We start from the raw sequence: 21885 nt of genomic DNA, 5'->3' as shown, positions 1-21885 counted from the left end.
CTCCAGACGCCCACTCCGCGCCGACTTGGCCAGCCCCGCCCCGCTCATGGGCCCCTGCCGGCGCCTCACACATGGTCTGTCCCAGACCGAGCTCACTGTGTCCCCCGACACCGTCCCCCCGGGAAAAAATTTCCCCTCCTCGAGTGTCCTGGGCCTCGTGAGCCTGGGAACTGGCTGGCCGGCTCCTGACCCTGCTCAGCCCCACGCCTGGTGTCTGTAACTCCCCGTCCCCGCGGCTGGGTCCCCCGCTCAGCCCCCAGCCCCCGGCCACCCTCTGTCCTGCACCCCTTCTGCCCGAGACCCAGCACGGCGCTGCCGCCGCTGAGTTCATTCCAGCGAACTCGGGTCCACTCCTGCCCCCGCTGGAACTACCCTCGGCATGGGCCCAGCCACACCGGCCTCGTCCGCTCCCCAGCCCCCACCCAGCCCGTGCTGTCGGGCCACACGCACCGTCCTCTGGTCTGTGATCGGGGGGCCGGCGCTCCCTTGGGCCTCGGTTTGCGCGTCTGTGCGCGCCGCCAGGGCGGGCGAGGGGGCAGGAACCGAGTGCCGTCGGGGGCTCCCTCACTGCCTCTGCTCAGACCCTCCTGCGAGCACTCGGGCCCTGCCAGGGGGAATGCAGAGCCTGTTAGGTGGTGGCAGAGGGGCAGGGCAGGAGGTCAGGGACGGGGGTGTTTTTGAGAGGAGGGCAGTTGAAACTTAAATAAGTTCCTTTTACGGAGATGAAAAGGGTGCATTCCAGTTGGCCCTGGAGTTGGGGGGAGAGGGAGCCGTTTCTGAGGACCACCCAGGTGGAAGGGACCGCAGACACTGGGGGGGGGACTAAAGAGAAGGGGGCGGCCAGGCACCTGAGGCCGCCCAGCTGATACAGAGCGGGGCCTGCGGGGCCCCCCAAGTGGGTGAAAGACCAAAGGTTGCCGAGGGGCCGAGATGTGTTTGTTTGGAAAGGCTGCTACTGAGTAAATGTGGTGCCTGAGTCCTGGGCCCTGACTGTGGTGCTGGTCGTGCCCGGGAGGGGTGCCAGCCTGGGAGTCCAGCAGCTGCCACGCTGCCCCTGCCACACCCCCCAGAACTCGGCAGCCGGGAGACCCGGACCCCGGCCCGGTGGGTCAGGGGCTCCGGGCGGGGGGCCTGGTGCCGTGGGGTCCGGGCTCCCACGGAGCGGCCTGCGGTCAGGGCGCCCAGTGTGGGGCACCCGCGTCCTTCACGGAGCCCGGGAGCCGCGCTGGGCTGGGCCCATCCGTGCGAGCTGGGATGGGGGCCGGAGCGGGAGGAGGTGCTGGGCACGGTGGGCGGGGGGGTCGGGGCCGACACCTCCAATGAAGGCTCTGGGGACTGGGTCCCCCGGGTGGCAGGGGCCGCACCGGCCCGCCGGCGAGCCAGCTCCATGTCGGTCCAGGCTGCGGTTTCTCACCAACTTAAAGACGGTCTTTGATTCTCCGCCGCGGTGCCCTGGCGCCCACCAGGGTTGATAAAAATAGCTCCCGGGTGGGGGAGGATGGCCCACGCCCCAGAGCTGGGCGTGTAGCTCCTCCCCGGCCTCCGTGGTGCTGACACGCATGTGGTCCGTGTCTTGGAGCACACATGTGCTTTGTGAGGCCCGTGTGTGTGTGTCCGGGGTGGGGCCCAGCCCTCCCCCCCTCCCTACTGGCCCTCTGCTGGCGGTCCTTCGGCCTCCTGTCTATTTTTAGCTCCCGTCCCTGGGGCCGGCTGACACGGGAGGCGGCGGCGTTGCAGTTTGGAGTATTTCTTGATGAATATTTTATGCTGGGAAGGGCCTTTGTGCCGCGGCCCAGGGCCGCTGGCCCTTTCCCGGCTAGTTACCAGGAGGGACGAACGCGGAGTGTGAGCCAGGCCGCCAGCCCTGCCTCCCTCTGAAGGCCTCCCTGGGGTCGTGCCCTCTGACCTCAGGGGTGGGGAGACACCCCAGACCTCCTCTGACCAGGGCTGGAAAGTGGCTCGTGCGAAGGGACATGCGGAAACCGTCGAGGTGTCTCCCTGGGGACCTGGCACCCCCGGCGGTGGGGGTTTATTTCACTCGGCCCAGGTGTGGGGGCCCTTTGCGTCTCCAGGAAAAACGTGAGGACCGCGTTCTGTCGCAGCCGAAGCAGGTGCCACCCTGGGCCCAGCACCTGCCGCCTGTCCCCGGTCCAGATGAGGCTGCCACAGCCCCGAGGGCCCCCGGCAGGTGCGAGGGGCGGGGGCCGTGTCCTGGCCTGGCGTGAGGAGGAAGTGTGCACAGCGGGCGGGCGCGGGGGCCGTCCCACCCGTGACGCCGCCCCCGGAGCTCCGAGCCCTTCCAGGGCGTGGCCCCCACGGGGAGTGTGGACGTGGCCGTGGACGAGACCTCATCCCCGCTGGCCCGGCCCCAACCTGGGCTCCCTGGGAGCGCAGGCCGGTCCTCTGACCAGCTCGGCTTGTCCGGGGCACAGACGCCCCTTGAAGACCCACTGAGTCCCCGGCGGCTCCCGCTGGCCGCTCTGCCAGGACGGGTGGCATTTCGAAAACCACCCCGTGAGCGTCTCTGCAGAGACGGCTCTGGGGGCTCGCCACCCAGCGCAGGACAGAGCGGTGGCAGCCCCTGCACGTGGGGCATCGGCCTCCTGCTGCTTGGGCGGCGCGGCTGGGAGTCCACGCCGCTCCTCCCTGTTCCGATTCCTCCAGGATGAGAGAACCCAGGGGCCGGCTCTCAGGGGCACTGCTGGGCTGGGCCCCGTGTGGTGCCGGCAGGCGGCTGCAGCCATGCTGTGGCCGCCTCGGGGGGGTGGGCACGGGCGATGCCGCAGTGGGTGTCTTCCTGAGCCAAACCACTGGTTTTGAATCGTTAGCACAGACACCACACCCATGTGGCGTTGAGGCTTTCCTGCCTGGTCTTCCTTTGTTTGACCGTCTACTCACGTAGCCAGTGCTTCCCAGCCTGCACGCCACCCCCCCAGCTGCCCCAGGCACGGTGCTAGCCATAGATGGGCCACAGGCTCATGTGGCCGGGCCCTGCCCCGGGAAGGGCTCAGCACTCTCTCGGGCGGTTGTCTGGGGGCTGAGCTGGTGCTGCTGGACGAAGGGAGCCCCTGGCGAGGCTGTCTCTGCCCTCACCGCAGTCCTGTGGTTGGGACGTGGGCTCCGCCTGCCCTGGCGACCCCCCTGCGGGCACATCGAGGGCTCGTGAGCCCAGGCCTGCGGCCACTGGGAGCCCACAGGACGGCGAGGTCCCCGGCGGCTCCACAGAGTGTGGTCTCCCGGGTCCCGGCCGCACCCCACTGGGCTCGGCGCCCCGGTGACCGGAAGACGTCGTCATCGCTGTGCGACTGCCCCCGGACTCCTCCGGTCCCCCTTCAGAAGACGGACAGGGCGCACCGTGCGGCCGCCTGGCGAGGAGGACGGTCGGCGTCCCTCCGGCTCGCGGCCGTCACATTGCCCCTGGAAACTGCTCGCACTGCACGTTCGTTTGTCACTGAAAGGACGAGCTATCGACCTCACCGCGGGTGGGACTGAGTCGCTCCCCCTCTGTGCCAGGGCCCAAAGGGTGTCCTCACAGCCCCGAAAACGGGGAACGGGAAACGTTCGGTTTGCACCGCTGGGCTCCGCAGGCCGCGGGCCGCCTCCGGGTGGAGCGGGGCCCAGGAGACAGCAGGCGGCCGGAAGCGCGAGGGGAGGGGGGGAGGGGCCGCCCGTCACCCTGCTGTCCCCGCGGTGGATGCGAAGCTCCGGAGGCCTTGTCCCCCGAAGCTGCCCGCCGCGCCGCCCGCCGCCCAGGGCTGTGCTGTGGGTCGGAGACAGGGGCCCCATGCGGACGCACGCACACGCACATGCACGCACCGGGACCGCGTGTGCGGCTGCAGAAGGCATCTCGCCCCGTCACCTGCTTGAGCCTCGTCGCACGGGCGGGAGCAGCGGCCCTGGGAAGGCAGGCAGCGCCCCTGCAGCCGCACGGCCAGGTCCCTGCGGCCCAAAGCTGGGGTCCCTCGCCGCACCCCCACTGTCCCCCCGCCCCCCGGCAGGCGGCTCCTCCTGCTTGCGCCCTGGGGAATTGGGTCGCCACTCCCTGAGCTGCCTGCGTCCCCCGTGGCTGTCGCCTCTTCTCCCTGACCTGTGCTCGGGGGAGCCCCCGCGGCCGTGGCCCTGCCGGGACTGTCGGGGCAGCTGCCACTGGTCCCCGGCTCCTCTCCTTGCGCTCGGCCCCAGGCCCTTGGAGGAAGAAGCGACTTCCCACCGCAGAGCTCCCCGCCCCCCGCCGCCTCCACCCCCCGGCTGGAAACACAGCAACAGCCAACAACTCACGTATTTATTTACTTTGCCGGAAGGAGGGAGACGGGCGCTGGGAGTCGGCAGCTGGGCCGTGGGTGGGGCGGCGTGCGGGGGGCCATCTGTCGCGTCCGCTCCGCGCCCAGCAGGGAAGCGGTGGCCCCCCTCAGTCACTTGGCTGGCAGCACTGTTTACAGCCACTCGGCAGGGACTCCGCTGCCACCGAGAGTGGGGCGGCCACCCCGGCCCTGCAGGCGTTAGCGGAAGCCTCGCTGCCCTTGACCGTCTCCGTGAGCTGGCCTGGCCAGACGCCATCCGGGGCAGCCGGGCGAGGAGGGCCGTCAGCGCCCTGAGAGGCCGTCCTCGCAGGGTGGGCGCCCGACGCCCTGACGCCAGCCGGGCCCTGCCCCGGGGCCTGGCCGGGCTCCCCGGGACGTCCAGCGTGCGCTGCTGCGCCCTCGGCTGGCCCCCTCCTCCCCGGCCGCGCTGTCCAGCCGGCCCAACCCATCACTAGACAGGGTCAGTTGTTCCTTGCTCCACCCAAGGACACGCTTCTGGATTTGAGAGAGAGGGGACGGGACGGGACGGGAGGGGGAGAAAAACGTCCGTCCTTGCCTCTCACAGGTTCCCGAGCTGGGCATGGGCCTGGCTGGGAACCAGCCCCTCAGCCTTCCTGGCGATGGAGCAACGCCCCAGCCGGCTGAGCCCCACCGGCCGGGGCTGGACGGCGAGCAGCAGGGGGGTGTCAGGCGTCGGAGCCGCATCAGGCAGCCGAGAGGCCCGTGCTGGGCACCGGCATCTCCCCCACACTGAGCGGACGTGCGGATTGACAGTGTGCACCGCCCGCTGCTGGCAGCCCGGACAGGAACTGCCCGCCTCTGGGGCGCCCGTCTGAGTCGCCCATCTGGGACCCGGGCGGCCTGTCAGTGCTGAGGGCTGAGCGGGGAGCGGAGGGGAGGGGAGATCTGGGGGACAGCCCACCTTCGGGCCCTCCCAGAGGACGGATGAGCTTGGGGGAGCTCTGCTGGGCCGCGTCGTCACGGCTGCGCCCAAGGAACAGGTGGGCCAGGGGGAGACCAGCGAGGTGCCCCCCGCACCGGCTCGGCCCCCACGGTCCCTGGGACCCCTCGCTCACCCCCAGACCCAGCACCCTGCTCCCAGCACCGTGCTGCCCCTGCACGGGTGCCCCCTCGTGCCCGCCCCTCACCCCGAAGCTGGTGTCGGGTGTGCGTGCGGTGGGGGAGGGGCCGGGGCTCCCTGGGCCACGGCTGTGCTCGTGGCCAGGCCCGGTCTCCTCTCTCACTGACTGTGGACCCCTCAGGTCTGCGCAGGAGCACCCTGAAGCACGACTCCCGTGCGGCCGCCGCCCCGGGCTGACCTCCCTCGTGCGCCAGGCTCTCGGGTCACAGGTCGTCTCCACGGAGATAATGGCTCCTGGCCATCGATCGGTGGGCTCCTTGCTCCTAACGGCGGGCTGCACTCCGGCCTCCCCACAGGGCTGCGTTCCCGGCACCAGGCCGTTGGCACGGCGTCCCCCTGGGCTGGGTGGCCCCGGGAGCTAGAAGGGACCCGAAGGTCACCCCGGCGGCACATTGTCTGCTGGCCAAGGGGGGCACCGCCTGCTGGAGCCCCCGTCTGGGGCGGCGTGGGCGCTCTCCCTGGGCTCAGGCCCACAGATCCCGGGAGGGACGGACGGACTCTCGTCACGTTGCAGACGAGGAGCAGGCATGGGGTGGAAGGGGCTGCCCGGGGCTGCCCGGGGGCTGGCCCTCAGCCGTCCCGGACCCCCAGCCCTCTGCCCTTTCCCAAGCCCAAGGAAGCCGCCCCGGGGGTGGCTTGGTCTCTCTTGTGGGCACCGGCCCTGCGGTTTGCTGTCGACACAGGGCCCTGGGGGCCGCCTGTGGGTCAGGGCCTCCCCAGGAACCCTCCCCGCACCTGGCCCCCTCGACCCTCTGGCGCTGCCACACTTCACCGTCCGGCCACGCTGCGGTCACCCTCCCGCGTGCACACAGCCTGCCTGGCCTGGGTGTGCTGCCAGCTAGGGGGTCGGCTGCGGGGGCCATAGGTGCCTGCTCATGCAGTGGGTGGGGGGGGGGTCCTGTGTGCTCCCGGGCTGGGCGGGGAGGGAGGGGGGCCGAGGCGCGGCCGCGGGGCCAAGGGGGCAGACAGTGCCTGGTTTCACCGAGAGAGGTTTCTCCCACCCCGCAGCCCCTCGTGTGCCGGGGTTTGGGGGTGGGCACCGGCACCCGAACCCCCTCTCCGACGCGCCCTGAACTGCGGGGAGGCGCGCTCACCCCCCGCCGTGGCCTCGGGTTAGAGCAGCTTTACTGAGACAGCTGCAGGCCGCAGCGCTCGGCCGGTGACGGAGAGCCTTGGGGGGGGGCTCGCGTGCAGCTGCAGAGCTCCGACCGCCTTCACCGCGGTCAGCTCTAGAACGGACGTTCTTGCCCACCAGGAGGAAAACCGCTGCGCCCTGAGCCGCCCCCCGCCCACCCCACCCCCAGCCCGGGCAGCCCACGGGCAGGCGCACATGAGCTGGGCCTTGGCGCCCGGCTTCTCTCCCCCAATTGGGTGTTAGCAGCGGGTGTCACGGCCCCTTCTCCTCCCCGGAGCCAGGGCCAGCCCTGCCGCTCTGCTCAGCAGCGGCCTCTGGCCGCTGGGGAAGGACGGGAGCCCCGCATCTCCTCGGCAGCACCAAAGCAAGCCCCACCGGGGACACGGGGAGACATTCCTTGCTATCCTACCCTCGTGGCCTTGACCTTGTACTCTTGGCCGCGCTGGCTGTTGCCTATTTGAGGCAGGGGTGGATGGAGAGGGGCCAGGGCCCTGGTCCTCGCAGCGGTCCGTGGGCCGGCGGCATCGCGCTGCCCGGGCAGCCGGGGTGGGGCCCACAGCCCCGAGCTCTGAGAGTGCCTAACCTGCCTGCCTGTGTGTGTGCCCTGCAGCCTGAGACGGAGGACGAGAAGAAGCGCTTCGAGGAGGGCAAAGGGCGGTACCTGCAGATGAAGGCGAAGCGGCAGGGCCTGGCGGAGCCGCAGCCCTAGGTGCCGCCCCCCGCAGCCGGGCCGAGCGGCGGGAGCGGCCTGCACCTCGCCACCTAGGAGTCGTCACCCCGTTGGCCACAAACCCGATCCACGCTGAGAGCTGGTGTTGTGTGCAGTATTCGTCCCACAGTGTTAGCCCGTCCCCCCGGAAACCTCACACCAAAGCTTTATTTATGTCACTCGCGTGCCCGTGCTGCGCGGCACTGCCCCCGACCCCCGGCGGCGGCGGTCCCTGGGGCCCGGGGCGCGGTCCCGGGGCCACCGTGCGGTCCTCGAACACTCCAGTGTCGCTAATAAAGCTGCTGTTTGGCTGGACCTCAGGCTGCGTGGTCTTCTGTGCCGGGAGTTCCCACGGGCTCGCCCTTTCCGGGCCCCGCCCCTCCCCCTCTGGCTGCCGGTTCCTGTGCCCCAGAGCCCCGGGCCTGGCAGTGCCCACCCGGGTGTGCCTGGCGGCTTGCTGGCTGGAGGGAGCACCCCGCCCCCTGGGGCCTGCTCCTGTGTCCTGGCCCTAGGGCCCCGCCCAGTGCCCCAGTGCCCTCTGCCTGGCTACTGCAGGACGGCAGCCCGGAGCCTGTGCGGCCTCCCGAGGGCGGTGGCTGGCGGTGGGCTGCCTGTGAGGAGCAGGGAGATGGTGCACAGAAGACGGGGACCTAGCTCAAGGGGGCCTCTTCCCGCTGGAAGTGTCCCCCACGCCTCAGCTCTCCTCTCAAGAGCAAGAAGCAAGGACTCTGCACAGGAGCCTCCTGGCCGGTGCCGGGGCTGGGCCTGATGGGAAATCCCCCCCAGCCATTCCAGCAGAGGGGCTTGTTGGCCGGGCTTGTGGGGCAGGGGTCTGAGGGGCGGTGTGTCAGTAAGGGTCGTGTGGGTGTGCGTTGGTGTGCACGCGAGCCCCGTGTGCATCCGGTCCCGCAGCTTCGAGGCCACTGCAGGGGCCGGCCTCACCTGCAGCTGAGAAAGACCCCTCCGCCAGGCACACACCTGGGGACGGGGCCTGGGAGAGTGCTCCCCACTCAGGCTCGTCCCGAAAATAAAGCCAGGAGACGGATGCTGGCCGCCAACAGCCGCCTCCCTCGGGCCCCCTCGGGCCGGAGAGGGAGCCCAGCTCCAGATGTGCGGAGACACCCGCCAAGAGCTCCGGAATCTGCCTGGGGCCCCGGTGGCGGCTGGAGGGGTTATTTCCTGCCTGGGAGCAGGAGGAGGGAACGGCTCGCCAAGGAGGCCGCAGCAGCCCCAGTGCGCCCCTCGGCCCCCTGGAGACCTCCCCACCTCCACCCATACCCCGTGCCAGCCTCCGGAAGACTGGCAGTGCCCTGGGCCGGGAGCAGAGAGGTCTCCCCAGGCAGCCCGGGCCAGCCACACCAAGGCCTGTGGAACTGCAGCTGGCCACACAGGCCCCAGGGGGCCTGAGCTCCAGGACCCCTCGAGGGAGGCAGGCAGGCAGGCCGGCCCCGGGCACCGACGTCCTCCGTAAGGAGATGGGCCCTGGCCCGAACTCCCTAGGTCAGCCTCGGCCGGACCACTCCTCTGTGGCTTCCGGGCAAGTCAGGCACCTGAAGTGCAGCTCTCAGGGCAGCTGGGGGGAGCCCAGGCTAGCACAGCACTCGCCCCTCAGGGCCCAGGGCAGGGACACCCTTGGACAGAGCGGGGCTGGGGGGCTGGGGGGCGGGCCCTGGAGGCCCCAGGCCTGGGGCAGGGGCACGGCCCACGGCTCCAGGCGGCTGCATCTTGTCTGCCGTGCAAATGCTGCACAAGCTTACTGGCCTCCTCCTGCTGGTGGCCTATTTATAACTGGGGTCACCAGGACAGGGAGCGGGCCTGTCCTCCCAGGTGCCACACACACACACACACACACACACACACACACACACGGCGTGCATAGCTCCCTCCCCCTCCACCGGCCACGCTTCGCTGGGCAGCCCCTCTGCACAAACACCCTCACTTCTGTCTCAGAGGACCGGCTCCAAGCTCCCCCGCCCGGGACCCCCAGAAGCTGCTACTCCTTGCTCTGCAGCTGCTCGAGGGGGGGTGCGGAGATGGTGTGGGGGTCGGGGGGCAGGGGCCGGCTGTGGAGCAGTGCAAATGGCAGCGGCCACATTCGGTGAAGTCCTGCCCCGGGCAGGTGCTGCCCATCCCAGACACGGGGGTGCCCACTCCCCCCCGCTGCGTGGGCAGGGCCGTGCATAGCTGGGCAGCCCGAGGTGACCGTGGAGGCCTTGTGCTCAGGGCGTGGGCGGCCACGGGCTTCCTGGAAGAGGCAGGTGGGGTCCTCTACCTGGACAGGAGGCCAGGATGCCCGTGGCCGCTCTGGTGACTCAAGGGGTGTCCGGAGGCCCTATCAAGGGCACTAACGGCTGTCCCCCCTGATGTCCCCCAGCCTTTGGAATCCAGCCTGCGTCTCCCCTCAAGAACTGCGTGGCTGTGGTCCCAGCTTGAGAATATTTCAGAGTGGAACTGGAAAGGGAGACAACCACTCAGGAGGCCCCGGTCCACTCCCCTGATTCCCACAGTGGACCCCCCAATGCCAGAGGACGGTCTGAATCCTTCACTGGCCCTGCCTCCCCTCTCCCTGCCCGGTGTCTGGCCGGTTCCTAGAAGGACTCCCTGGTTCCTAGAAGTTGCTTGTTCTCAGGGCCCCCACTGGCTGCTCTCCACCTCTGCCCCACTGTTCCCCTTAGCTGTGGCTTCCTCTGGGAAGGCCTCCCGAGCCTCCCGCCCCCGGTCCTAGGTCCCCACTGCCCATTCCTGTCGCAGGCCCTCTTTGCTCCAGGCCCTGGTCATTCTCAGGAGGGGTCAGAGCTGGCGTAGGGGGAGTGTGGACCGACCCAAGAGGGCAGCAAGGGCCCACGGCGTTATCTGGGTGATTTTGGAGGCACTGGTCTCCCTGGGGGGGCTTTTAGCCCCGTGGCGCTAGTGGGAGGGGTGGCGGACCCACAGACACTCAGACGGACGGCCACGGCGGGCCGCGCCTGGTGGGGGGGGGGGCGAGGCGGTCCGAGGGGCGGCGCGGTGGCGCCCGCGGAGGCAGGCGCCCTGCTCCGCCCCCCGCCTCCGGCCGCGGGGCTCAGCCAGCCGGGCGGCGCGAGCCGAGCGCGGTGGTGACGGCGGCGCGCGCGGGGAGGGGGGAAAAGAGGGAGGGGCGGCGGGGCCGAACCCAGCCGAACGGGCGCGCCGGCCACCGGCGGCGGCTGTCAGGATGCTCCGGCCCTCGGGCCGCTCCGCTGCCAGCCATTCGCTCGGTCCCTGGAGACCCGCGCTCGGCCCGGGAGCACGGGAGCCACAGCCGGAGCCGGAGGCGGGAGCAGCGAGCAGGAGCCCCGGGCTCGCGAACGCGCGGTGAGAGCAGCGCCCTGGCTCGGGGGCGAGCGGGGGCGAGGACTTCTGGGCGGGGAGGGGCTGCCCACGGTCTGTGGGTCGCGGCGTCGGTCCCAGGGGCCTCGGGCACCGCTTAGGGCTGCCGCCCGCACCGCACCCCCCAACTTGGGGACCTTTGGAGTAACTTCCCCGGGGCTAGTCCCTTCCTTCCTCCCCCAGCCTCCGGGCTTAGCAGCGCCGCCCCAGGGTCTTGCTTGCACCGGGCGGAGGTGGCCCTTCTGGGGACGCCCACCCTTGCCCAGCGTAGCCCGCGGGGGCCTCTGGGAACCGCAGTCCCGCTCTGGTCCGGCTCCCCCAGCCGTCACTTAGACGCGCCCTCGGGTCTGGGCAGGGCTGGGGGGCCCGCTGGGGCTGGACCGGCAGGCGAGATCCGGCGGGGGAATGGAGAACCCAGGAGCGGGGACCGAGGGGGCGGGGGGCGTGCCGGAGACACCGAGGCTCGGAGCTTCGAGCCCCGCCCTGGACAGCGGCCAGGCCTTGCTCTCAGGGGACCGATCGTCGGTGCTGGGCGCCCGGGCGCCGCGGTCCGAGCGCAGCCTGGGGGCGGCGAGCCGAGCCCGGGGAATCCTTTCAAGTTCTGGGTCTTCTTTGTTGCGCAATCGAGCCCTGGGGCCGCGTGGCCCCATTGGCCGGAGGCCGTGACGTCACGCCAGGGCCCCGCCCGCAGACCCTGCGGAGGGAGTCTTCCGGGCTCGTGGGCCCCGGGCCTGTCACACCTGCATCCTGCTCTTTGACGCGGGGGGTGGGGCATCTCCATCCCGAAAGGCTGTGCGGATGCGTGGAGTGGGAGGCAGGAGAAACTTTCCAGCTGCGGGGCGCGATGCCCAGGGGGAGGGCCTCAGGGGAGGGAGCCCAGCCTGGGGTCCGGCCCCAGGCACCCGCTGTCCGTGGAGAAAGAACAGCAGGTGTGACCTGCGGTCACCGCCCCGCAGGAGGCGGGAGCCCTTCTCCCACAGACCCAGCCCCCTCTCCCTCTGAGTCTGCAGACCTCGGTGTACACGCTCCCCAGGCTCGCTCCAGGGGCGTTTGTCCCCCTCCCCAGAACCGCCCCACTCGGGGGCTGGGCCCTAAACCGGCCGGCGCTTCCCTCGGTGCTCTGCGCTGGGCTCCGTGCCTCCGCGTTTCTCTCTGCGGAGTGGGGCCAGTCGGGCCCACCCTGCATGGGTGGGAGGCTCAGAAAGACCACCGTAGCTAGAAGGACAAAGAATGCTTTGTTCCCGAGCGGGTGGGAGTTGGTTTGTGTGAGAGGCCAGGGTTTTTTGTCAGGCAAACACGACAGCGTGGGCAAATGGCTTTGCTTTTCTCTGCCTCTGTCTGACCGTCTTTAAAATGGGGACGGGGACATTGTCCCAGGACACACGAAATCCCTGGGGGTGCTCACTGAGGGCAGTGTACCTGCTGGCGGGGGGACACACACTTCCTCCCTCCCCCCCCGCAGGGCGGGGTCCCGGGCCTGCAGACCTTCCCCTTGTCCTGCAGGGAGGTGCCAGACGCTAAGCGAGGGGAGCACCCGGCTCGTGAGGGGTTGCACCCAGTGGCAGCCCGTGGCTCCTCTCCCCGCCCCCCGCCCCCCGCCCCAGGGTCGTGGCTCACACACCCTCCTGGGGCATCTCAGGGAAGGCCTCCCCATCTGCTGGCTGAGGGGGCCCAGTACAGGTGGGAAAAGCTGCCGGCCCCTCAGGTGCACGCCGAATCCAGTGTCCTATTGGATAACTCAAGGATCACTGGTGTCTGCAGCCTTCAGCCCGCAGGGCGCCCACACTGTGCCTGCCCTGGCCCCCCAGCAGGCTGCCAGGCACCCTGCGGGGCTGGGGCAGCCCCGTGGCCTCCTCACCCCCAAAGCTGAGCTGTCCCGAGTGCTTGCTGGCCAGGGAGACCGTGTCCACTGGCAGGTCCAAGGTCCACCCACAAGTCCAAGTGGCGCCTTAGCCCTTGAGAGGCAGTGGAGCTCCGCGGGCTGGGAGGACTTCGGTGCGGACCCCCGGGTGACAAGCCCAAGGTGTGCACTTACCGTGTGCCAGCCCCGTTCTAAGCACTTCCCCGGCCAAACCTACTGACCAGCAGCAGCAGGTGCACACGGTCGTGTCCAGCTTGCAGATGAGACAGATGAGGCCCCGCTGAGTCAGGTCCCTGGCAGGCGGGGGGGGGGGGCGGGGGGGCGGGAGCCCAGCAGCTCTTATCCCACATGGTGTGACTCAGTATGCTGAGGTCAGGGATGCTTGCTGGACACCAGAATGGGTGGTTGGAGGGTCTGACAGGGCCACCCCACCTGCCACACTGGGTCTGGGGTGGGGGAGGGAAGGCCATTCTGCGAGCATGGTTGAGAAGGAAGTCCCCTGCCCCAGAAGTCCCCCAAGCCCCCGAGGAGGACCTTAAGGAGTGCTCCGGAATGGACTCCTCCCCCAGGCCAGGTGTCTGGGTGGGCCCCCAGCAGAGACATCGAGGTGGGTGAGACACGCCCCTCAGACTCAGAGGCCCCTCCATGTCCAGGGGCTCGGGCCACAGGCAGACCCAAGTAAGAACCTCGGGCAAGACAGGCCTAGGGCCCTGGCTGTGCTGGGAGGTGCTGAGTCCTCTGCCCCGAGTGCCAGAGTCCTGCGGTGGCCTGTGAGCCACCCCCCCCACACACAGCTGGAAACACGTGGCCACGTGGGTCCCTGAGGGATCACGTGGCCACCGCTCAAGTGGAGCAGAAGCGCAGCCCGCGAGATTGCACAGGCTCCTGGGCGAGAAGGGCCACGTGCAGGCAGAGCGCACAGTCAGCATCTCCCCGCACTGACGGCGCCAGGCTGCCCCGAAGGGTCTGTCCTGGGGGCCCACCTCAGAGGGAGTGGCCCCAGTCCCCACAGAGGCAGCTGAGGGAAGCCAGGCTGGGAAATGGGGGCCGGGGACTCACTGTCCGGCCCTCCAGCAGGATGGGCACCCCCCCAACACGCGCCTCCTGCCCAGCACCTTTGCCCACTGGCTGTCGGCCGTCCTCCTTGGGTGGAGGTCTGGGCCCTGGGCTGTGCCTGGGAGGGGCGCCCATGATGCCCGAGGTGCCTGCAGCGTAACGCTGATCACCACCCGGAGCACCCACTGTGTGTGAGACCCGCCCACCCTGCCACCCAGGAAGGAGCATCCTGGGCCCAAGACAGCGCAGGACTCAAGCCCAGGGACCCTGCTCGGACCTTGCAGCCAGAATGCTTAGTGTGACCCCCCAGCACGGGGAGTGCGGGGCCCTCCGGGGTGTGGAAGGCCGGCTGGGGGCCGCCCTTTCCAGGGTGGGCATGGAAGGGGTCACCATCAGCCCCACCTCACGGGGGAGGGTTAGGGGACTCACCCTCCCAGGCACACCCCATTTTGCCCAGGGAAGTGGGACAAGCTACGCTGAGGGCCCCCGGGATGCCCTGGGGGAGCCTTGCAAGGGCCAGCCTGGGGGGTGGGGGCAGGTGCCGGTGACAGGGCTGGCGGCTGGGCAGGGCCAGGGCCCGAGGCACAAGAAGGCCTGTCTGGGCCCAGCCTGGCTGGTTTCCTGAAGGCGCAGCTTGCACGTCTCATCTGCACCGGGCATGGGTGGGAGCAAGGGAACGCACTTAGTAGGCACCTCCGTGTACGCTCCCTGAGATGCCAGGGACGTGGACAGGAGGTCTCAGAGAGTGGAGCAGCCCTGCCCCCGTCAGGGCCGGACGGGTGACGGCAGCCTGGGGGTTCCCGCCCATCCCCCACCCCAGGAGCCCCGGAGCTGCGACTGAGGGTGTCACTGAGCCCCTCTTTGGCTTCTCACCCCCTGCAGATGGTCGTGGCCCCAGGCGTCGCTGGGCCACCCGGTGTGAGTGCGGCTGCCCCACGCCGCGGCCTGGCCCCGAGGACGATGCCCCGGCCGCCTGCCGGCTCCCGTCGGCACCATGAGTGATGAGCGGCGGCCGCCCGGCAGCGCCGTGGGCTGGCTGGCGTGCGGGGGCCTCTCCCTGCTGGCCAACGCCTGGGGCATCCTCAGCGTGGGCGCCAAGCAGAAGAAGTGGAAGCCCCTCGAGTTCCTGCTGTGCACGCTCGCGGCCACCCACATGCTCAACGTGGCCGTGCCCATCGCCACGTACGCCGTGGTGCAGCTGCGGCGGCAGCGTGCCGACTACGAGTGGAGCGAGGGCCTCTGCAAGGTCTTCGTCTCCGCCTTCTACACCCTCACCCTGGCCACCTGCTTCTCCGTCACCTCCCTGTCCTACCACCGCATGTGGATGGTCCGCTGGCCCGTCAACTACCGGTGAGCTCCCGGCGCCCCACCGGCCGCCGTGCTCGGAGAGGGGCCTGCGGGCAGGCGCACCAAGACCGCCTGCTGCGGCTGCACCGTGCCCCCGTGGGGACCACGCCCTGTGGGGGGTGCCGCACCTGCGCTGTGCCGGGGGCCTGCGGGGAGGCCCAGGGGGGCTGCTCTGGGCTGCAGGGGCGCGCACACGTCGGGACGCCCGGGCGTGCAGTGTCCATTACAGAAATGCTTGATGAGAAGGACATGTGACAGTGTGCATGGGTGCCCCCTGGGCGAGGGACAAAGCCCGCCACGCCGGTTGTGGCTTGCCTGTGACGTACTGGGGGCCAGGGCAGGTGCAGATCCTCCGTGGGGACCCCGTGAGTGACCCCGGGTCCCTCTGTCCCACCCCCACCCCATGCCAGGCTGAGCAATGCCAAGAAGCAGGCGGTGCACACGGTCATGGGCATCTGGACGGTGTCCTTCCTGCTGTCGGCCCTGCCCGCCGTCGGCTGGCACGACACGAGCGAACGCTTCTACGCCCACGGCTGCCGCTTCATCGTGGCCGAGATCGGCCTGGGCTTCGGCGTGTGCTTCCTGCTGCTGGTGGGAGGCAGCGTGGCCACGGGCGTGGTCTGCACGGCCATCGCGCTCTTCCAGACACTGGCCGGGCCGGGGGGGCGCCGGGCGGACCGCCGCGCCTTCACCGTGCCCACCATCGTGGTGGAGGATGCGCAGGGCAAGCGCCGCTCCTCCATCGACGGCTCCGAGCCCGCCAAGACCTCGCTGCAGATCACGGGCCTGGTGGCCGCCATCGTCTTCATCTATGACTGCCTCATGGGCTTCCCCGTGCTGGTGGGTGCGCCCGTCGGGGGCCGCGGGTTCCGGGACGGCCCCGGGGTGGGCACACAGCAGGCAGCGGGTGCTGGCATCCTCACACTGAATCCTTTTTTTTTAAAGATTTTATTTATTTATTTTTAGAGAGAGGAGAGGGGAGGGGGAAAGAGAAGAGAAACATCAATGTGTGGATGCCTCTCATGCGCCCCCTACTGGGCACCTGGTCCTGCAACCCAGGCCTGTGCCCTGACTGGGAATCGAACCGGTGACCCTTTGATTCGCAGCCCAGCACTCAATCCAGCCCAGCACTCAATCCACCAGTCACACCCAATCTTTTTGGGGGGGGGCATTATCCACATCCCCACTTTACAGGCTTGGAAACCAAGGTTCAGAGAGGCAAATGACCCACCCAAAATCAGGGTGGCCGCAGCGGGACTTGAACTCACCTCAGGTGACTTCACAGCCCAGGGTCTTTCTGCCGCACTGCAGGGGGCTCTCTCCCCTGAGCGAGGCCCGTGCGATGCCGAGGGGATGGAGGTGCCCACAGGCTGCCTGGGGGGTGCAGGGCCTGGGACGCGCAGAGTGGGGCCTTGGTGCGGCAGGGTCGGCTTTGGTCCCGACTACCCGTCAGAGCGGGGGGCAGGCTCTGACTAACTGCTGGGGAGTCACACTTGATCCCAGGGCCTGCGGAAGGTCAAGGCGAGGGCTGGTCTGAGGACGGCCTTGCCAGCAGGGTCCAAGGTTTAGTGAGGCTACCTGGGCTCCTGCCAGTCAGGCCAGACTGGGGCCTGGCCCAAGAATGAAGTCCGGACCCAGTAGCCAAGCCGCCCCACCCACGGGTCTCCAGCCCAGCCCCTTGGAGGGTCAGAGCAGGACAGGGAGGGGGCAGGGACAAGGACCAGCCAGAGGAAGGCTTCACTCAAGCAGCCGGGTAGGGCTGTGTCCCTGGGGACATTGTAGGACAGGGGTCCCCAACTCCCGGGCCACAGACCGGAGGAACCAGGGGGCACACAGGAGGTGAGCGGCCTCCTGTCTCCCCCCACCCTCCCGTCCGTGGAAGAATTGTCTTCCACAGAATCGGTCCCTGGTGCCACAGATGTCGGGGACCGCTGTTGCAGGACACAAGCTCCGGAAGCCGATGGTGGGATGGCAGCTTCCCAGTCAGGCACGCGGCTCCCAGCCACCTCCATGTTTGGTGGGCCCAGGACCCCCCAGTATGGACGGGGTCCTCCGTGTGCAGTGGGGCCCGGTGTCCCCAGCCCTGTGCTGAGGGAGGAAAGGAGTGTGTGTGTGAGATTGCCCCCCACCCCGGCTTCTCTTCAGCGCAGGAATGGGGGGCGTTCACGGAGCCCACCCCGCACTGCAGGCCTGGCACAGCGTCGGGAGTCTCGGCCTTGCGCCCTGGGGAGTTCTTGGCTCACGTCTCAGGGGAAGAAACCGAGTCCCAGACAGACTCGGCACCTTTCTGGGGGGGCATGCGGCCCCTGTGCGGAACCTCTCTGACGGGGCCCTCTGATCCTCAGAAACTGCTCTGTTCTTCTCCTCGGGGGTCCCAGGCCTAGACCCACGGAGGAGGGGCGGGCGGAGGAGGGGGCTGGCCATGCAGAGCGAGGAGGGCAGGGTGGTCCCTGAACTGGGAGGCCTGAGCCCTGGCCCTCCGAACCTGTTTCCTCTTCCCTAAAAGGGGGCGGTGACCCATGCCCCACCTCTGTCCTCAGGCAGTCCTGAGGGTGACAGGAGGGATGGCTCGCCCGTGCTGCCTGCAACATTGCGACAGGCCCTGCGTGCTTGGGGCTGTGACTCTTTCCACGGGGCAGCCAGCTGCTCGCCACGGGCAGGGGCTGCTGCGCCACGCTCTGGCCCTTTCTCACCCCGGAGCCTGGGGCTCCGTCTACCGCTGCCATCCAGGCGGTGGCAAGACTGAGTCTGGGAGGGAGGGGGCGGTGTGCTGGGGTCCTGCGGGTGCCAGGCGGAGTGCTGTGCCCACAGGTGGTGAGCTTCAGCAGCCTGCGGGCAGACGCCTCGGCGCCCTGGATGGCGCTGTGCGTGCTGTGGTGCTCGGTGGCCCAGGCCCTCCTGCTGCCCATGTTCCTCTGGGCCTGCGACCGCTACCGGGCCGACCTCAAGGCCGTCTGGGAGAAGTGCGTGGCCCTCATGGCCAACGACGAGGATTCGGATGATGGTGAGAATGCCCTGCCCCCAGGGACCCTCCGGGGGAGGTCACTGGAGTCAATGGGATGACAGCTGCATGGTGACCACCCCATGGCACTGAGGTGATGCCCATTGTCAACTGCCAAACACCCCCTGTATCACCCCCAAATGTGCTGGAACCCCTAAGGGGCCACAGTGTCCCCTGCAGCGCCCTCCTGGCCTGCTTGCTGCCTCAGGCAGCAGCTGTGGACACCAGATGGCTTGTGTTCAGAGCTTCTGACTTTGGGGGTTCCGGTGGCTCCTGCAGACCTGGGTCCCACCTCCCCCAGCAGTGACGGTGTCACCCTCAGCTGAGACCTTGCCACGTGCCAGGCACTGCCCGCCCCTTGTGTGCGTTTAGCTTCCTCCAGCCTCACGAGGTGACTTCAGGACGCACCCCCGTTGACAGGGGAGTTGGCTCTGTGGGTGACCTCCCCAGTCCCACCGTTGAAAGGGGGCAGAGTCAGGATTTGAACCCAGAACCCTGACCTTCCTTGTTTCCACTAACTGGCCCTCTGGCCTGTGCATGTCTGGGGGAGTCCTTGGAGTCACTCTGGGGTGCCCTCAAGTTCCCGAAGCCGTAAGATTCTGCCCCACCCTGCAGATGCCAGCCTGGAGGGTGGCGGTGTGCCCCCGGACCTGGTGCTGGAGCGCTCCCTTGACTACAGCTACGGAGGCGACTTTGTGGCCCTGGACAGGATGGCCAGCTACGAGCTGTCCCTGGAGGGGGGCCTGCCCCAGATCTGCCCGCCGGGGCCCGTGCAGGAGGACAAGATGCAGTACCTACAGGTAGGGACGGGCGGGGCTCGGGCCTCGGGGGCGAGGGGCATCCTGACCTCCAGGCTGGTGCCCTCTGAGGCTGTCTCATGCCTGCAGCCTCCCCAGGGGACGGCTTTCACTCTCCCTAGTGGGCTGGCCCATGTGCGGAGCCAGTGCAGGTGGGACACCCCATTCCCTGTCCCCGTCTCCCCTTGTGCGTTCCCTGGAAGAGTGGTGCATCTGGCGTCTGTGGTATTTCCTTGGGGCTCAGCACGGCACTCAGGGGGCCTTCTCCCCAACCGCAGATGACAACACTGAGTCTCGGAGAGATTCACCCCCGCCCTTAATAGAACTGGGTGCTCAGCCCCAGGCCTCGCTCCTGACCCACAAGCCATCCGGCCCGCGTGGGGAGGCGTGGGTCCCTATTTTCCAGGAGGGCAGCCTTGGTGAACCCCGCCGGTCCTGACAGGTCCCGCCCACGAGACGTTTCTCGCACGAAGACGCGGACCTGTGGGCCGCGGTCCCGCTGCCCGCCGTCCTGCCGCGCTGGGGCTCCGGCGAGGACCTAGCCGCCCTGGTGCTGCCCGCCGGGCCCGACCGGCGCCGCGACAGCCTGCTGCCCTTCGCGGGGGACGCGCCCCCTTTCCGTCCGCGCCGCCGCTCGGCGGAGAGCCTGCTGCCGCTGCGCCCCGCGGCCCGCAGCTCGCCCACCAGCAGCCCGCGCTGCCGCCCCGGGCCTGGCGCCCGCTCCGCCTCGGCCTCGCGGCTGCCGGACGCCTTCGCGCTCACCGCCTTCGAGCGCGAGCCGCAGGCCCTGGGTCGCGCGCCCGCCCCGCCGGCGCGCGTCCCCGACGCCGCGGACCCCGCCCAGCCCCGTGAGGACGCGGCGCCCCCTGGCGGTGCCGGCGCGCAGTGGAGCCCCGGGCCGCGCCCAGCCGCGCAGGCGCACGCGCGGCCCCTGCGGGCGGCCCTGAGCGCGTCCTGGGGCGAGCCCGCCGACCTGCGAGTGGCCGGCGGCGGCGGCAGCACCAGCAGCTTCCTGAGCTCGCCGTCCGAGTCCTCGGGCTACGTGACGCTGCACTCGGACTCGCTGGGTTCCGCGAGCTAGGGGCCGCCCGCGGGTCAAAGCACCAAAGATGCCACCTGCCCAGCGGGGCTCGGCGCAGGGGGGCACTGAGCCCGCCATGGACGTCCGGACATGTGCCCGCCCTCCCGGGGCGGCAGCGCGGGGCGCAACGTGTTCGCCCGAGATGCAGGCACTGCCTGGAGGGGTGGCGGCTGCCCTGGACAACTGCCTCGGGCACTTCATCTCTGGGTGATGCAGAGTGAGGCTGAACTTGGGTAACGGCGGGCTGTGCACGTGCGCAGCTTGGAACAGCTGGGCTGGGGGCTGGGGATCCCCGGGACAGGGCCGCCACCAGATGGAACAGAGCCCGGCTCTGCGCGGGGAAGCCACTGGACTGCGCCCGGCTTTGCCCTCAGCATTAGAACTGTCTCCCCTCAGGGACGGGGTGCAGCGGGTCTCTAAGCACAGGGGCCTTCAGAGCCCAAACGAGCTCTCAGAGCAGGTCTCCCTGCAGACCAGTTCGGCCTCTGGTCCCCCATCTGTGACGAGCAGGTGGCCGTGTTAACTCTCAGGACTGAAGACGTCTGCTCGTCCGAGTGCCCTGGCCGCTGAGTGGACACCATACCTACTTTGACCACTAGTACCGCCCTCTTTCATTACTTCTCATTGCCTGTCCCCACCACGTTGGCCACCTCTGGGACTCCAGCCACGAGGGTCGGGGGTGTGTGGTGGGAACGACTGAAGCAAAGCAAGAGTGGGCTTCCTTTTTCCGGTGCCCATGCCCAGCTTCAGCCCGACCCTACAGGTCCGGCCGGAAGGGATCCTGGCCTACAACCTCCCAGGCTCTGAGCTGAAGGTCTGGTTTCTGGCCAGTGTGCTCCCCCACCCTGTGGGTGGGGCTCCTCTTTCCTGTCCCTCTGGGCAGTCCCCCAAGCCGAGCTCCCCATGGAGGAGCTTACTGTCCCCCAGCAGCTCCGGGCTTTGCCATGGGCCCTGGAGAGGAGCCTGCCGGGTCTTCGGTGGGGGAAGCCCCTAGATATGGGCTAGGGAGAGGCCCCCGAACAGCTGAGTTGGAGGGGCGGGGCCAGTGCAGAGGCTGTCCTGTCCAGGCCCCCCGCCTCCATGCAGTGGCCCCCAAACGGGAGGCTCTGGAGCAGACCCAGGGGCCTGTTCACTGCCCCCCTCCGCTCTGCCTCTGTTCTGCCGGGGTCCAAGCCCTTCTCCTCGCCCCTCGGACTGGGTCCCCGCTGCAGAAGAGGCCCCTGGGAGGGGAGAGGACGTGCTGCCTGGCTCCATCGCTGCTGTGGAGGCTCCTGCAGCGCCAGGCCGGCCCCGGGGTAACCCCGGGGGACGAGCTGGCCTCAGGGGAGCAAGGCACAGGACTGCAGTCCAGCCCGGCCAGCGCTCCTGTGCCTTTCAGGACCGGTATGCCATGAGGTCACCAGCTGGCCACGGTCCCCCCTCAGGCTGGCCCACTGGGGTTTCACTCTATTTCCTATCCAAGGGCAATACATGCAAGGGGACATGGTACTCGGAAGTCCCTCTAATTGTGGTTTTTACCAAATAAAGAGCAGGGAGAACCCCGAGCAGATGACCCTGGGGCTCGGGGCCCCCTCACGTTGCGCAGCTTCCAGGCCCGTTTGCTGCATTGGTGAGCGGCAGCTGGACCCTGGGCTGGGTGGGGAGGGACTTCTCTTTTCATGCCACCCTCCAGCCCAAAGCCAGGGATCCGTTTGCAGTTTTTATGACAACTAAGCAGTTCTCCTCTGTACAGAATCCAATAAAAACTTCCTATCATTTGCACCTAGCACTTCCAGCCTGGTTCCATGGTAACGCCTTTCTAGAATCCAACAGCACCCCTGGCCGGCTGCCGCCCCCCCACCCCATTGTCTCTTCCACTGGGTCCAGAATTCCTCTCCTAGTGCCCTGTTCCTCTGGGGTGGACTTGTCCTCTTCTGGCACGGGCTTTGGTCCCACGCAGAGAGTTTGATAGGCCCGGAGCCGTGCGGTGGGCACCAAGGTCCTAACCGCAGGAGGAGAAGCCCTGCTCCGGAGATGGTCTCAGGTCCATCTGAGAGGTCCATCCAGGAGGGCAACAAGGGCAAGGCAGTTGGAGCCGGGAATCGAGGGACCAGTTGTGCCCTGTGACC

The 21885-nt window shown here is 69.1% G+C and overlaps 2 protein-coding genes across 6 annotated transcripts in view; both read left to right on the top strand.

Moving 5' to 3' along the window:
- The window catches only part of ACOT7 (acyl-CoA thioesterase 7), a 62878-nt gene extending 55277 nt beyond the window's left edge, over window positions 1-7601 (top strand). For all 5 annotated transcript variants that reach the window (XM_045858786.1, XM_045858788.1, XM_045858790.1 and 2 more), the window contains exon 9: window positions 7188-7601. In XM_045858786.1, the coding sequence (XP_045714742.1) occupies window positions 7188-7286 (99 nt within the window). In that variant the 3' untranslated portion in view covers window positions 7287-7601. The remainder of the gene's footprint in view (window positions 1-7187) is intronic.
- Window positions 7602-10452: 2851 nt separating this feature from the next.
- GPR153 (G protein-coupled receptor 153) lies at window positions 10453-21412 on the top strand. The gene is made up of 6 exons (XM_045858779.1): window positions 10453-10619; window positions 14434-14901; window positions 15309-15738; window positions 17710-17902; window positions 18515-18699; window positions 19139-21412. Exons 2-6 carry the CDS (start codon window positions 14546-14548, stop codon window positions 19775-19777), a joined length of 1803 nt encoding a protein of 600 aa, XP_045714735.1. The 5' UTR covers window positions 10453-10619; window positions 14434-14545; the 3' UTR covers window positions 19778-21412.
- Window positions 21413-21885: the final 473 nt, after the last annotated feature.

The sequence above is a fragment of the Phyllostomus hastatus genome, unplaced genomic scaffold (assembly GCF_019186645.2).
Source record: "Phyllostomus hastatus isolate PE091 unplaced genomic scaffold, TTU_PhHast_1.1 phas_scaffold_182, whole genome shotgun sequence".
In the NCBI taxonomy this organism is placed as follows: Eukaryota; Metazoa; Chordata; class Mammalia; order Chiroptera; family Phyllostomidae; genus Phyllostomus; species Phyllostomus hastatus.
This window is presented reverse-complemented; position numbering and strand designations above follow the sequence as displayed.